This window comes from Leopardus geoffroyi, chromosome E3 (assembly GCF_018350155.1).
Source record: "Leopardus geoffroyi isolate Oge1 chromosome E3, O.geoffroyi_Oge1_pat1.0, whole genome shotgun sequence".
NCBI classification, from domain to species: domain Eukaryota; kingdom Metazoa; phylum Chordata; class Mammalia; order Carnivora; family Felidae; genus Leopardus; species Leopardus geoffroyi.
In genome coordinates this window covers 37819005-37834120 of record NC_059340.1, presented here as the reverse complement: position 1 = coordinate 37834120, position 15116 = coordinate 37819005, and the positions used below count along the sequence as shown (strand labels likewise).

At 53.9% G+C, this 15116-nt stretch overlaps 2 protein-coding genes across 5 annotated transcripts in view; one reads left to right on the top strand and one right to left on the bottom strand.

Moving 5' to 3' along the window:
• Positions 1-8079, top strand: part of UBN1 (ubinuclein 1) — a 39495-nt gene extending 31416 nt beyond the window's left edge. The window contains exons 15-18 of one of the 3 annotated variants that reach the window (XM_045460837.1): positions 4-1227; positions 2952-3195; positions 3478-3567; positions 5870-8079. In XM_045460837.1, the coding sequence (XP_045316793.1) occupies positions 4-1227; positions 2952-3195; positions 3478-3567; positions 5870-5919 (1608 nt within the window). In that variant the 3' untranslated portion in view covers positions 5920-8079. Of the gene's footprint in view, positions 1-3; positions 1327-2951; positions 3196-3477; positions 3573-5869 lie in introns of those variants that run through there. The other 2 variants (XM_045460836.1, XM_045460838.1) reach the window with 2 other exon arrangements.
• A 146-nt stretch (positions 8080-8225) lies between these two features.
• The window catches only part of PPL (periplakin), a 46271-nt gene continuing 39380 nt past the window's right edge, over positions 8226-15116 (bottom strand). The window contains exons 18-22 of one of the 2 annotated variants that reach the window (XM_045460835.1): positions 14534-14684; positions 13706-13789; positions 12925-13041; positions 12350-12442; positions 8226-11709 (exon numbers count right to left, since the gene is read on the bottom strand). In XM_045460835.1, the coding sequence (XP_045316791.1) occupies positions 9046-11709; positions 12350-12442; positions 12925-13041; positions 13706-13789; positions 14534-14684 (3109 nt within the window). In that variant the 3' untranslated portion in view covers positions 8226-9045. The remainder of the gene's footprint in view (positions 11710-12349; positions 12443-12924; positions 13042-13705; positions 13790-14533; positions 14685-15116) is intronic. The other variant, XM_045460834.1, reaches the window with a different exon arrangement.

Genomic DNA, 15116 nt, shown 5'->3' with positions numbered 1-15116 from the left:
TAGGAATCCTCTTCTAAGCCTGACAAAAAGGTTTCCGTCCCATCAGGTCAGATTGGTGGCCCCCTGGCTTTGCCTTCAGAACACGCGGGAGGAGGCCTGAGCATTGGGGCCACAAACAGGGAGCTCTCATCCCAGGCATCTGGCAGCCTTGCTAATCCTGCTCCTATCAACCTTGAGGACTCATTGGACGGAGACTTGATCCGTAATTCAGCCTCCTCATTGGAGGTTGTGTCCAAGGAACTGGCGGTGCTGAATAGCAGAGCAAGTGGGAGCTCTGAGTTCACATTGCCTGCACCCTCGAAAGCACCCGCAGAGAAGATCGTAGGCGCCGTATGTACAGACGAGAAGAGGAACTTTCCGAAGCCCAACCCTTCCGCCCCATCGCCTTCTAGTTCTCTGCAGTCTCCTCTCAATTTTCTAGCTGAACAGGCTTTGGCACTGGGGCAGTCCTCTCAGGAGAAAAAACCGGAGAGTTCTGGCTACAAAGAGCTGTCCTGTCAGGCTGCGCTCAGCAAGGGCCTGCCGGAAGCACACCAGTCCAAAGCAAAGCACCACGGCTTGCCACGGACGTCTCACACACCCCAGGCGGCAGCTCCTGTGCCCGGCCCCCAGGTGAAAGTGTTTCACGCGGGTGCTCAACAGCAGAAGAGCTTCACCCCCCCAGCTCCTCTTGTCAATAAGCTCCAGGGCCCAAAGCCTTCCTCCCCACAGTGCCATCGTTCCCTCCTCCAGCTTGTGAAGACAGCAACCAAAGGCCAGAGCTTCCATCCCTCCATGCCGGCCTCTTCAGGAGGCCCCCCGGTCTCCAGCAGCACCTCTCATAAGACCCCAGCCTCATCCTCCACTGCCCCGAGCCATCCAGCAAAACAGCACTCCGCTGGCTCTTCAGGGCCGTCTTACAAGAATAGTCCCTTTGCCAGCTCTGTCTCTAAACATGGGGTTTCTTCTGGCAGCAGCTCTTCCTCTGGAGGAACACCAGTCCAGACCTCTACTTCCGGGAACCTGCTCCCCGGCGTACAGCCTCCCTCCGCAGGACAGTCCGCCAGCAGACCCGTCCCAGCCTCTGCAGTGAAAAAACCACCCGTTTCCCAAAAGCTGACCCTGGTGGCCCCTCCGGGTGGTCCAAATGGAGACTCCAGTGGTGGGACCCAGGGAGTGGCAAAGCTACTGACCTCCTCCCTGAAGTCCAGCGCAGTTAGCAGCATGACATCGTCTACCTCCTTGCCAGTGAGTGTCCTGGCACAGCAGTCCGCCCCTCGTGGGTCTTGTGGACAGGGCCGCTTGCCTTGCCCTGGTCGGAGAGAGAGATCCGACACTGAAGGTCAGGTAGGAATAGTGAGCCCGGAAACTGGAAGGAGGCCTGGGCTTCCTGTTTGTAGGTTTTTGCTTTTCTAGTGGTAGGAATCCTGGGAGAGCTGGAAACTTCTCCTGAGGATGAGCAGAGGGAAAGGACTGGTTTGCCAGAGGTGCTATGATCCTGGGTGGCACAGAATGAGCCACAAAACTCCTTTCACATTTCATAGCCTCCTATTTGTCTATCTCTCAAAACAAGTAAATGAAAATGGCGTCATCTCTCAGCTCATCAGTTTTGTGGAGATGTTCATGCCCCAGGAAATCAGTAACTTGTAAGAGTGATTCCCTTTTGGTTGGATTTTAAAGGACTCTGCAGGTCAGATAAAGGCAGTTTGACAGAGTCCAGTGGTTGATGAGGCTTGCCGGTAGGTAATTACAGGAAGTTTGGATGCAGGCTGGGGAAATGAGAGAGCAATTGTTTTCATGTTTCCAACATAGAAAATGACTCTGTTGTTACAAAGACAAAACTATAGAAAGGTATGTACAGCAGGATCTCACCTACCTCTACCCTGGCACCACCCCTGCAAGGTAGCTGTGTTCCTTAGTTTCCAGGGTTTTCCCATCTCTTTATAAAGACAAAGGTCAAAACATACAAATATGTATGTATGTGTATGTTTAATGTACATAAATACGAACACACTGGTGTTTGTGTGTACCTACATCTGTGGATGTTTGGGTAAGATGGTCTTCCTTTCTTACACAAAGGAGTAATTTATACTTGGTTTAAAAAAAATTTTTTTTTTTAACGTTTATTTTTGAGACATAGAGCATGAGTGGGGGAGGGTCAGAGAGAGAGAGGGAGACACAGAATCCGAAACAGGCTCCAGGCTCTGCACTGTCAGCACAGAGCCCGATGCGGGGCTCGAACTCATGAACTGTGAGATCATGACCTGAGCCGAAGTCGGACGCTTAACCGACTGAGCCACCCAGGCACCCCTATACTTGGTTGTTTTTTTTTTTTTTCAATGTTTATTTATTTTTTGGGACAGAGAGAGAGCATGAACGGGGGAGGGGCAGAGAGAGAGGGAGAGACAGAATCGGAAACAGGCTCCAGGCTCTGAGCCATCAGCCCAGAGCCTGACGCGGGGCTCGAACTCACGGACCGCGAGATCGTGACCTGGCTGAAGTCGGACGCTTAACCGACTGCGCCACCCAGGCGCCCCTATACTTGGTTTTTTAAATGAACATGGTCCTGGGAGCCATTCCATGCCAGTTTTTTATTTTTTTTTTAATTTATTTTTGAGAGAGACTGAGTACGAGTGGGGGAGGGGCAGAGAGAGGGGAGGACACAACCCGGAGCAGGCTCCAGGCTCTGAGCTGTCAGCACTGAGCCTCATGTGGGGCTCGAACCCACGAATCGCGAGATCATGACCTGAGCCGAAGTCAGACGCTTAACCGACTGAGCCACCCAGGTGCTCCTCTCCGTGCCAGTTTGGAGTCCATCCTCTTTCTTCCTTTGAGGGCAGCAGTGCAGGGGCTGCCTTCACAAGGGGTGGTGTACAAGCGGGTCCCTGCCCTGCATGTCCATCCCCAGCTTTGGTTTGTGAGTGAGCTTTGAACAGTGCTGGTGCTCTGACCGTGCTGTGTTTCCTCCCCAGAAAGGAACGAGTGGGGCTGTGCTGCTGGCCAGCTCCTCGCCCTTAAATCTGCTGTCTGCGTCCTACAAGTCTGGCAGCCCGAAGCTGCCTGGAGCCATGAACTCCAACTCCCTAGGGATCATCTCCCAGTTTCCTCTCCATGTGGTATCCTTCAGCGCCGAGTCCTCTGCCAAAGCAGGGGTTTCCAAGGATGCCATCGTCACGGGTCCTGCCCCTGGGACGTTCCATCACGGCCTCAACCATAGTAAGTGCTTCTCTCCTTGTCTCCTTGTGCTGGATGGACAGAAGGTTCCCCACTGCCTGTGCTGATTGATGAGTTCTGTTGTTGTGTGCTGGGTTCCTGTGTTTGTCTGGTGTGTGACCCTGGGCAGCGTTCCTGGGAACCGTGCTGAGCCCCCTCCCCTTGGGGTTCTGACCCAGAACCAGTCCAGGAGGTTGTCTGGGCTCTTGACCGCTGAAGCATCTTTTCTGTTCCTGTCTTCAATGTGTGTGTTTTGTTCTTTTCTCCCCTCCTGTTTTCTCTCAGGTCTCCTGGCTGGCTTGCACTCCAGCCCGCCCCGTGCAGCGCCTCTCCCACACGCTGCCGTGTCCACTCACGTCCCGCAGAGTCTGCCAGGTAATTGCCAGGTGGTCAGAGTGCCACACGCACCACGCGGCATTCTGCTCTCCACTCGTTCAGATGCCTTGTGTGCTGCCAGGGAGTTCGGTGTCTTCTACTCGTTGTCACTGTGTTGTCCTGGTTTGTCCTTGAAGGCTCTGGCTCTTTGGGGACTCCAAGAGATCAACATAAGCTTCCACTTTGGAATTTCCCCTCATTCCCCACTTGGGATTGCCACTGGGTCGGCCTTACCCTGTGTGCTCACAGGGGAGGCAGTGATGGCCTGTATTCAAAGCAGGGGAATTCCCTTAGCGAAACTTGGTGCTTACGTTGGTGCTCATTTCCAAGGGTTAATTGGGGAACTGAAAAGTGTTCAATTAAGTTGCTATACCTTCCAGGTGCTGCAGCTAACAGAAAGCTCTCAAGGCTTTATTTGCTTGTTTGTTTAGAGAGAGGGAGGGAGGGAGGGAGAGTGTGAGGGTGAGAAAGTCAGCTGGGGGAAGGGCAGAGAGAGAGGGACAGAGAGAATCCCAAGCAGGCTCTTTGCTGTCAGCATGGAACCAGATGCGGGGCTTGATCCCATGAACCCTGAGATCATGACCTGAGCTGAAATCAGGCATCAGAGGCTTAATGGGGTGCCTAGGTGGCTCAGTCAGTTACGCATCTCCCTTTTTGGTTTTGGCCCAGGTCATGATCTCATGGTTAGTGAGTTTGAGCCCCACATCAGGCTCTGTGATGATGGTGTGAAACCTGCTTCAGATTCTCTCTGTCCACTTCTGCCCCTCCCCAACTTGGGCTTGCTCGCTCACTCGCTCTCAAAAATAAATTAAAAAAAAATTAAAAAGAGTTGGACCCTTAACTGACTGAGCCACCCAGGCACCGTAAAAAGTGCTTAAAGCTTTATGTGAAAGGGAGAGCCCAATGGTGAGGTTTTAGGAGGGACCCTTACCTGTGCTGCCACAAAGTATGCCCAAGGGAGCAGCCTTCGGTTGAGTTCAGGGGTGAAAGCAGACATTCAGGAACACAGCTGGGCAGTGTTCCTTTTCTTTTCCTGCTTTTCATCTCCATAGAGCAGTGGTTTTCAGAAAAGGGTGTGGTATTGCTGTGAGAAGGCAGCTGGAAGCTGATTCTTGAGTACACCTCATGGGACCCTGGTGCACAGGCTCACCAGGTCTTGGTTTTGGCTTCCTGCTCTTAACTACGCTAGACCTGCTCCAGAGGGGACCAGTGAGGCTGCACCGGTCAGGCGAGAGCCATTCTGCAGGATGCTGAGGCTGGGGTAGCCCTGGTGTGCGGGTACCGGGGTGGGAGTTAGGGAGCTGCCTGGCTGGGCATGCCTGTGGCCTGATGTTTCTGAGTGTAAGCTCCTCCACGTTTGCTGTGGGTCCCTGACCCCCTGGCCCGAGGCTGACATATTCCTAGTGAATGCTGGAGGCCTTTTGCCTGTAAGAATGGATTGAAGATTTGTAAGGTGGAAATTTTGCTTCTTTAGAGAAAAGAACTGAAGGGCTAAGCCTGTGTGAACAAGGGCTCTGTTTTCCTCTAGGGAAGCAGTAGCTGCAGGGGACTCACCTCACAAACTGGTGGTTGCTACTGTAGCTAAGAGGGTAATGCGGGGTCACAGAACCACCTAGGCAAGACCTAGGTTTCAAAGATAGTCCTGCCTCTGCTTGCTTTCAGGAACGTCATACTTTGAAACAAAGAAAATAATTTAAGAGCCATTGGAAACATGACTGTTGGCCTGTGGTATTTTTAGTGCCAAAAAAAAAAAAAAAAAAGGGAAAGTGCTTTTTTGTACCATTTCTCCATTTCTGTCTCCTTTACACCTTCTTCAGGTTGGAGGATTCCATTGAGTGGTTGTAAATGGAAAGCTGTGTGACTGCGTCTGCTTTTTGCTCTCTTTCCCGTGCAGACTCAGAACGCTAGCTTCTTAGCACCTTGAGCTGGTTTCGTAGGACCTGAGGATTCTGATGGTGAGAGAGTCTCATAGCTGTTTGAGTACAGCACGGTCTTGGGACCTCACACAGAGCCTAGCCCGCCAGGGGACTTTGGTGGCGGCCGAGAACACACGCACTCCCGTGGCAGGCATGCGTCGGGCCCCTGCCTTCTGGTGCTCCGAGTGCCGTGCACACTGCAGGCTATACTGCAAGCAGCAGTGCACTCAGCCTCCATCAAGGGTTTTTGGGTTCGTCTGAGCCTTGGAACTCAGCTTTCAGGGGCTTTTGCTAGTTAAGTGATCCCCTTGAATTTTTGTTACTGCTGCCTTAAAGGAATCCGACATCCTGAAAGACTTGTGTTGTTTTTGCTTATTTTTTTCCAGATGCTTCTCAGCTTCATGGAAAAGGGCCTGGTGTACCACGGAAATTGTGACCTCTTCAGAGGAAAGGCCCGACTCACTTAGGTCTGGGTGGAAGCTGACCAAGTAGGTCTCAGAAACTGGATAATCACTATGCTCTTTTTGCCGATTGGTTTCCTTCTGGCGAAGGTGTGAGTGCTGAGTGGAGCATCTCTTGGCACTGTGATGTGCCTTCAGTGAGGGGAGCAACCCTGGGCTTCTCTGTGGAGGCACTGACTGGCCTGGTGCCCCGGGCCCCGTGGCTCTGTCATGGACAATCGTTGGAGGGGCAGCTCTGGGCTGGGGCGCGTGGTGGGTCTTGTACGAAGCTGTGGTGTCAGGGCAGAGCAGGGCGCACCTGTTTGAAACCTGCCTGACCCCCTGGCATTCGGTCAGAGTACCTCCTGGTGCCCTACTGATCAGGGACCCCTGGCCACAGTGGGATCCCCGATGGTCATGGTGTCCGTCCCATCCTCAGGCTGTGTGCTCAACAGGACAAAAACCCAGGCTGACACACAGCTGGGAGACTTACCTTGTCTTTTTGAAAAATACTCAGAACACCTAACTTGTGCTCATTGTGTTGGGGGCCAGCTTCTCTGCTGAACGTGACAATGAAGCTCTTTCAGAGAAAAGACTTTTGTAGATTCAACAGTTGTGACAGGATTTTTAAAGACACTTATTTTGGTCCAGATTTCATCATTACCATTAATGCATTGGATAGAATGCATGTCATATTATAGTAAGACATAATTCCAGTGCCTTTATGGTGGAGCAGAATTAGACACACGTCCATTCGGCCTTCTGAGTGGATTTCAGATGAAGACTTTTTTAAAAGATATGTCTGTATTTAAGACATAGCCAGTTTGAGTTTTTTACAGTTGCACATCCTAATCTGCCATCCTGACTTGAAGGTCATCTGGGCCCCCAGACCCCAGGTCCCAGTATAGCCAGGGCCCCCGTTTTGTTTTTTCAGAGTTCATTCAGGTGGACTGAAGAGCCCCAAAGCCCTTCATCTCTGAGGGCCAAGGATATGAGGGGCTCCAAGTCAAAGACATTCCAGTTTGTTTTATTTAGAAACCATTCTCAGGCAGAGCTGCAGGAACAGGCCCCTGTGAAGCATCTGCCACGTAGAAACCGGCCTTGACGACCTGGGGCTCTCCGGGCAGCAGGGCTGTGCGCTGACTTGAGGGCGGTGCGCTGATGAGCTGGGAGAGCGCGCCCGAGACAGGCCAGGACAGCTGCCCTGGAGCGCATTCAGCCAGCGGCTGCTTCACACGGATGTTTAGGGCACTTGCCTGTCCTGTGAAGTGTGTCCACAAGGCCTGTCTGAACTGACTGCTTCAGTAAGTGATTGCAACTATGTTAAGAGTCACCAGCCTCCTCAGAATGTACACCTGTGTGGAGACACAGGCAGCTCTCTTGGTCCCTGCCTTCCAGGGTACAGTGCTCAGTAACTCACAGTTATGCAGAGGTTTGCCTCGTTGCCAGCGGGGCGAGACCTCACTCAGTTATCCGGCTAGGCCTCTGCTTTTTTTTTTTTTTTTTTTTAATGTAAGAACCAACATGTGTTTCACATCTGGCTAAAGTGGATAAGTGGATTCCTTATCCCTTCATTATATCTTTTTTTTTTTTTTTGCTACTTGGGTTTCCAGTTTGTTTACAGAGTAGTCTTAGGTAGTAGCAAAAGAGCCAAAGAAGAGATTTGTATTGCTGAGCTCAGAGCCGTGCAGAGGCCTTCCGTGAACACTGAGCAGTGGGAACTCTCCAGGCTTCTCCGCCCAAGAACACCCAAGGTCCCTTCCCTGCAGCGCTCGCACCCTCCTCCCCATGTACCATTGAGTGTGCAGCTGGAGCTGAATACCCTCATTTTTAGGAATCTAGTGATGCCTCTTGCCTCAGGGAAACGTTTCTTTGATGGGGAGTTTATGAGATTTCTTTTTCTTCTTTATGCTTTATTTGTGGTAATGAAAGAGTGAATGACCTAAACAGCCATGGCTGGGCAGACAGGCTGGCAGAGCGGGCTCCCCGGGGTCTGGGGCTGCGGCGCTGCGGGGCTTTCCTTGGAGCAGCCGTTCCTTAGGTGTGAGAGGGGCTGTGGCTTTTGTGCGGCGCGACGATGTTGGTGTTGGGGGGTGGTGTGAAAATTGTTAATCTTGTATAAAGCAACTCAATAAATTGTTTCAAGGTTTCCAAAACATCATTTCTCCTTCTTTTTACCATATTTGAGCCAATTTTTCCTCCCCTAGGAGCTGGTATATGTGGAATATCCCTTTTGGCCAGAAGCCAAGAGGAGCAGGGGAAATAACTAAGCTTCGCATGCAAAAGAAGAAACGCCATGAAGTTAGAATCAAGCCACCCAGGTGTTTATTTTGCACTAGAAATAGAATCCCTAATCCCATTTTCTTCCATAATACGTGAGATAACACAGAACATAAAATTCATCTGGTGAAAAATCAAATGTGTAGCATACCCAAATACCAGTGAGCTAACACACGAGACTTGTAAGGCACTGAAACTAAGGCTAACAGCAACACAGTCCATCATGAAAATATTTTGAGAACCACAACACATTTTCTGATGGTGGACAGTCTGGCTGACAGTTAACCTTCACTCTAGCACCGAAGGCCATACACTGTTCTGGTTTCTTTGCGCCTCTTCTGGCACAGAGCCCAGATCTGTCACCAGGAGGCTTCTGACAGAAAGTGGGCTCTCAACCAGAATCCTGGGGCGGGGCATGAGTGCAGGTTGGCAGCCCTGAGGGCCCAGTCCGTTGGTATACCTACACGTGTGTGGAAGGGAGGCCTTTCTGCCCTGGGGCGCCTCCACGTGGGGTGTGAAGGCCGGAGCGTGGAGTGGCTCGTCCGCCTCGGTTGTCATGGCTTTAGTTTTTTGGGTCGTTTCCAGGTGTCACACGAAGAGTCTATTGATGGAAATGTGTGGGAAAAGGGACAGAAGAGGGGCATTGTGGTTGTCCGATCATCAGAGGATGAAGCGGGTCCCTCACCCAGGGTGAATGACCATGAGACGGGCTTGGGTGACGGGCTCAGCTCTGCACAGGTTCAGAGCCCGCACAGGGCCACGGAGGAGAAGACCCAGCGGTTCTGGGTGGGAGCCAGCCGGCCAGCTGGCTGCTTCCAAGAAGGTGGAGGGCCGGGCTGGGCCTACTTCTGCCCGGACACCAGGACGGCCAGCTCCTGGATGGACATATCCTTGTTGACATAGCGCTCGTACTGAGCCGGGGTCAGCCGTCCTTTCTGCAGCGCCTCTTCAATGGAGAACTTCCTGCCAGACTTCCTGTCGTGGATCACGGAGGACTCCCCGCTGGGACCCTTCACCGAGATTTCCTCCCAGTCACACTCCTGGCTCCTGAGTTTCACGAACATGTTCCAGTCGATGAGGCCGGCCCGATGGGCTTCCTCTGGGGACAGCTCCCGGCCCGTGTCGGGGTCGATGACCACGATGGAGCGCCGCAGGTGGTTCTCTCTCTGCTCCCTCTTGACGGCCACGGAGCCCAGGCGCTTCTGCAGCTCGTCGATCTCCAGGTCTTTGTCTTTGGAGAGCCTCTTGAGGTCGTCCAGCTCTCTCTCCAGGGACCACAGCCTGGAGTCCAGGTTCGTCCCCGAGTCCGCCGTGCTGGTGGTTCTCAGGTCTCGGGTTTCTGTTGCTGCCATTTCCATTTCTGACTGGAGCCTCCGGGTCTCGAGCTGCAGGCTCTGCCGCTCCAGCTGCAGCCTGTGGTTTTCCTCCCTGAGGAAGTCCAGCTCCTTGGACGACTTGGAGTTACAGAACTCCAGCTCCGACAGCTTGGCTTCCAGCCGACTCACTTCTGCATCCAGTTCCCTCTTGCTCCGGCTCTCTTCCTCCAGGCTGCTCCTGAGCTTCTGGATCTCTTGTTCAGTGTCGCCCTTCTCCACCTGGACGCTTTCAGAGAAGACCACCTTCTCCTTGACCTCCATCTTCTCCAGGTTGACGAGCTGCTGCTTCAGGGTCTCGAGCTCACTCTCCAGGACCTGCCGCCGGTGCCTTTCTTCCTCCAGCTGGACTTTGAGCAGAGAGTGCTCCCGGGCCTGCTGCGGGTCCTGCTGCAGCACCACCTTCTGCTTGAGGGTCACCTTCTCCCGGGCCTCCGCCTCCTCCTTCTCCAGGTCGGCCAGCCGCTGCTTCAGGCGCTGCACCTCCAGCTCGGCCTCCCTGCGCGCCTGCCGCTCGCGGTCCAGCTCCTCGAGCTGGCGCTCCAGCTCTGCGCGCCGGCGCTGCAGCCGCCGCAGCTCCCCGCGGAGGCTGTCGATCTGCCGCAGCTCCACCTCGATGCTCTCGGTGAAGGCGTTCACCTCGGCGCGCAGGCTGGGCTCCTCCTCGTACCTGACCACCTCCTGCTGGACCACCTTTTCCTTCACCTGGGACAGCTCCTCCTCTTTCTGCCTGATCTTCTCCTCCTGGGAGGCTCGCTCTCTTTGCAGATCCACTTGCTTCTTCTGTTCCTCTGAGAGCCTGGCCCGCAGAGACTCCACTTCCTCCTTGGTTTGGGGGTCTTCCTGGAACTGGAGGATCTCCTGGACCACCTCCTTGGTCTGCACCTGGGGTTTGGTGTCTTTCAGGGACTGGATCTCTTGCTTTAACTGGTAGATTTCTAAGTCGCACCTTTCAATAAGTCTCGTCTTGTCCACGATCTCCTCCCGGAGCCTCCGGAGCTCTTTCTCCATCTCGGGGTCAGTCTTGTACTTGATGACTTCCTTGGTCACCTCTTTCACCTCTACCTGGGGGCCCCTCCTCCTGAGCGCCTCCAGCTCACTCTGGTAGCTCTTCAGCTGCTCCTCGGCCCCCCGGTACTTGCGTTCCTGCTCCACGAGCTCCAGGCGGAGGTTGGCCACTTCCCTCTCTGCCTCGGGGTCCGGCCGGACAATCTCCCGCACTTTCTCCTGTACCAGCACTCGGGCGTTTTCCTCCTCCAGGGCCCAAATCTTGCGAAGCAGCTCAGTCTTCTCCCTCTGGTTGGTGCGAGCCTTGGCAGCCTCGTCCTCACACTGGCGCTTGAGGTCACCGACCTCCCTCTCGGTCGCCACATCCCTTTCCACCTTGAGTACCTCCTTCACTGTGATCTTCCCCTCTGCCATGGCCCGCTCCTTCTCCAGCCTCTTCAGCTTGTCCTGGAGGAAGCTCAGCTCCTCTTCGTGCTCCTCCCTGAGCTTGCCCTCCCGCTGCCGGGCCTCCTGCAGCTGCCGGTACTCTGCCTCCAGCTGGGGGTCGTTCTGCAGTCTCACCACCTCCCTCTCGGTGACCCTCTCCTGGGCCCGCTCCTTCTCCTCGGCCAGGGCCGCGATGCGCTGCTGCAGGAGGGCTGCCTCTGCTTCCCGGGTGCCCTTCTGCCGCCTCAGCTCCTCCAGCTCCTCCCTCAGCTTCAGGACCTCGTCCGCCTGGGCTCGGTCCGGCTCGATGCGCAGGACCTCCTTGACCACGTACTCCTGCCCCCCGTCCCTGGTCTCCTGCTCCAGGGCACGCAGCCGCAGCCGCAGCCCCTCCAGCTCCTCCTGCAGCAGCTGGTTCTTGTGCCGCTCCTCCACCAGGGTCCGCTGCATCTGCTGGAAGCTCTCCTCGAGTGCGGGGTCCGGCACCTTCTTCAGCACTTCCTTCTGTACCACCGCTTCCTGCGGGCTCCGATTCTGCAGGGTCTGGATCTCCTCCTGTGCGCTCTTGACCTCCTTCTCCAGCTGCTGCCTCCTCTCAGTCTCCTCCTCCAGCTCCTTCTGTACCTTCCACGTCTCCTCCACCGCGGAGCCCGGGGTGCTACCTTGCGGGGTCTCGTGGCTCGCTCCCACCTCCGGCTGCTGAGAAGGAGAAGACAGTACATGGTTAACGCGCGGCCTGGCCTGTTCCCACCTGGTCGGAGCGCACCTCAGTCCCCCATGGAAAGGTCAGACCCTGTGATGCCCGAGGCTCCCTCCGTGTCGAGTTCACTGAGTTCTTGGGTTACTTTAGAAGATGGCGAAACAAATAGTTTAGGTTTTTTGAACAGTAAAGTCGTTGACGACCACGGCAGAGCATCCCACCTCCGGTCCTGTTCCCAGAGGCTGTCGTCTTTGAGACGTACATTTTGAGTGCATGCCACATGTTTCTTTTTCTGCACAAGCGGTCGTCCCCTGTTTTGCACCCTGCTTGGTGCACTCAGTACAGGCAGAGGCTTCCACGGTGGCCCTGCTTCATTTTCCACTGTATGGACGGACAGACGTGGGCTTCTGAAAACAAGCTACCTGCCCTGGGGACCCAGCAAATATTTGCTGGATGGAATACGTGCTGCTTTCGTGCTCACAGAAGCGCTGGCTGGGCCACTACCTGCGCTGGTGCCGTCTCATAGCCAGGGACACTGCCACCAGCTCACGGACTGTTTTGTGGGAGCAGAATGAGCCTCATCTCTTACCTGCTGGAATAGTTGGAAGTAGAATGTCTGACCTGTAGGAGATCCATTACCTGTCTCAGGAGACTCAGGGCAAACTCCAGATTGTGAAGCCTCTGTCTGTTGATGGCGTTAACTTCAGTGAACTTGGCAGCAAGAGCCGCTTCCTACGGGAGAGCAGTCAGCAAACAGGAGTCAACAGGCTGAGCAGCAGCGAGGTGGACCGTGTTTGAAAAGTCTGGCATTTGGGGATAGAGGGTAGCTTCTGGTCTCTTGCTACCTGGAATTGAACTATAGTCTCAGCTGCTGGAGGAACTGGATTTAGAGCATGAAGGCGAAAGTCTGCATGACCCTGAGCAGGTCTTCCTCTCGGAGCCTTCACTTACTCATACGCAGAAGGAAGTAACCCCAGCTCTCCACGTGTACTTACTTAGGAGGAGTCCTGTGGGAGCCTCCCAGATCCCTGCAGCAGGCTGTCTTTCCAGGCATATCCACATCATTGCCCGAGAACAAGTCTACCATCTGTTCTTACCAAACCTGTCTTACCTTACCGAGCACCCAGGAGGGCTCTCGGCCCCGTTTCCCTGTTGGGGTGCATCTCAGAGGCCTGTGTGCCGTGCCTCCCCCAGGGCCCGCCTGCACCACTCACCTCTTCCCTCACTTTGGCAGCGGGGGACTGGAGCCTGGCTCTCTTGGTGACGTGGCTACTCCTTCCATTCTCCAAGTCAAGAAGGGACCTTAGTTTCTCTGCTTCTAACTCATAGTCCTGGGTGAGAGAGAGACATGGTGGAGGGCAGACAACCGCAATAGAGACAGAAGTGTTCTTCTGCCCCTTGTAGCGGACTGCGGAGGTCTGCACGGCTGCGTACTGTAGTAACGGCCAGGAGGTGCTGAGAACCATCTACATGCCGGCTGTCCAGAGCTGTGTCCCTCAACAACCCAGGACACGACAGAAAGGAGGCGCGCAGTGCCCTCCCGCCCCAGACAGAGCCCCCTCGGGGCCCCGAGTGTGGTGCTCTGCTCTCTCCCCACAGCACTTGAGCCGGTTCTCCTGCTGCCTCGGATCCCCTTTATTCCTTTGCTGACTCCATAATCCATCGGCCGTGTAGGATATTTCTAGTTTTTTTCTTTTGCTATTGTGAATAATAGCTGCTGCTACGAAGAGTTTTATTTATCCTCCATTGTTGTTTTGTTTTCCCTCTGGGATAAATTCTCACTGTTTACTGCTTCAAGCAGTAGCAATCCCTTCTCTGGTGTTCAGTGTCTGGGACACACTGTTTTCCTAAAGGGCTGTGCCCGCTCCCAGGGCGGCCCGCAGTGCCCGAGGACGACCCCCCCCCCCCCCACCCAGGTCTAGCCCTTCTCTGTCCAGCCCTCCTGACAAGACGAGGCCCTGCTGTCTTGCACTCGGCAGGAACTTCCCGGCTCACCTTGACAGCTTGCTGGTACTGCTGGGAGGAGGTGCAGACTTTCTGGACTTCCTCTTCCCTTCTTGCTATCTCATCTAGCAGGTTCTGTAAAACAACAGAGACTTTTAAAATAAAAAATTAAGAAACAAACCAACAGAAACAACCCTTGACAGAGTAGCTGGATTCCTCAGAATCTGAAATTCAACTTCTGTAGTACAAAGTTTCATGAACGGCTTCCTTGTATACAGTTGTTGGTCACAAAAGGCAATTCTCTGACCCTGTGAAGAAGGGCCAGGAAGATCATCGTCTTTGCCAGGAAACCAGTATTTACAGAGTGCTTCGAAATGTCAGGCACTCTTCTAATATCTTCGATCTCATTTTATCTTGAAGTTGTCCTGTGAGGTAAGTGCTATCATTATCTCCAGTCTACGAGTAATGAAATTGAGGCATAGTCACCTTCAGTGACTTGCCCACAAGGACATGGCCATTAGGGTTGGAACCTGAGTTTGAATCTAGGCTGTTGGGGTCCTGTGTCCCTCAGTCCCAAGACACTGCTGCCTTCCAGCCAACCAGGACTCTGAACTTTGGAAACGGGATTTTTTTTTTTTTTTTTTTTTACCACAAGGGCTCCTCATGTGTTGCTGTAGCCATTTGCTCATTCAGCCAGCCTATGGGACTGTCCACTCTGGGCCAGGCCCTGTGCTGGGCACTGAGGCGGGAGCGAGGCCATTCTTGTTCTCAGAGTTAGGTGCTGGCAGCCAAGCAAGGCCGAGGTCTTAAGGGACCTTGCCGACCTCCGACAGCCCCCATGCCACTGTAGACCTGTGAACACGGAGGCAACCACCTTACCTTCTGATTCTTCAGCTTGGTCTCCATCTGGCTGAGGGTGTCTGTCTCCTGGGGCTCATAGCTGGGGATGTGGGACAAGAACTGGAGCATGTGGTCGTAGCCGCTGCGGTAGTCGTCATACGCGGCCCTGGCGTTCTGCAGGCTCTGGGCCCTGCGGAGGAAAGCCTGTCAGGCCTCTGCCGCAGTCAGAAGATGCCTCCTGTCTCTTTTTAAAGAAGTCCTCTTCGCTCATGTTTTAAAAGCAGGAGGGATCAAATATAACCTAATAAAATAACTTAAACATTGCTCGAAAAGAGAGCAGTTGAGGCACCTAGGTGGCTCAGCCGGTTGGGCGTCCCACTTTGGCTCAGGTCATGATCTCACCATTCCTGAGTTCCAGCCTTGCGTCGGGCTCTGTGCTGACAGCTCAGAGCCTGGAGCCTGCTTCAGATTCTGTGCCTCCCTCTCTCTCTCTGCCCCAACCCACTCTCATTCTGTCTCTCTCTCTCTCTCTCTCAAAAATAACATTAAAAAAATATTTTTTTAAAAAAAGAGAAAAGCAAACCTAAGCAGCAGTAGGAAATAACCAACAGATGCCCATGAA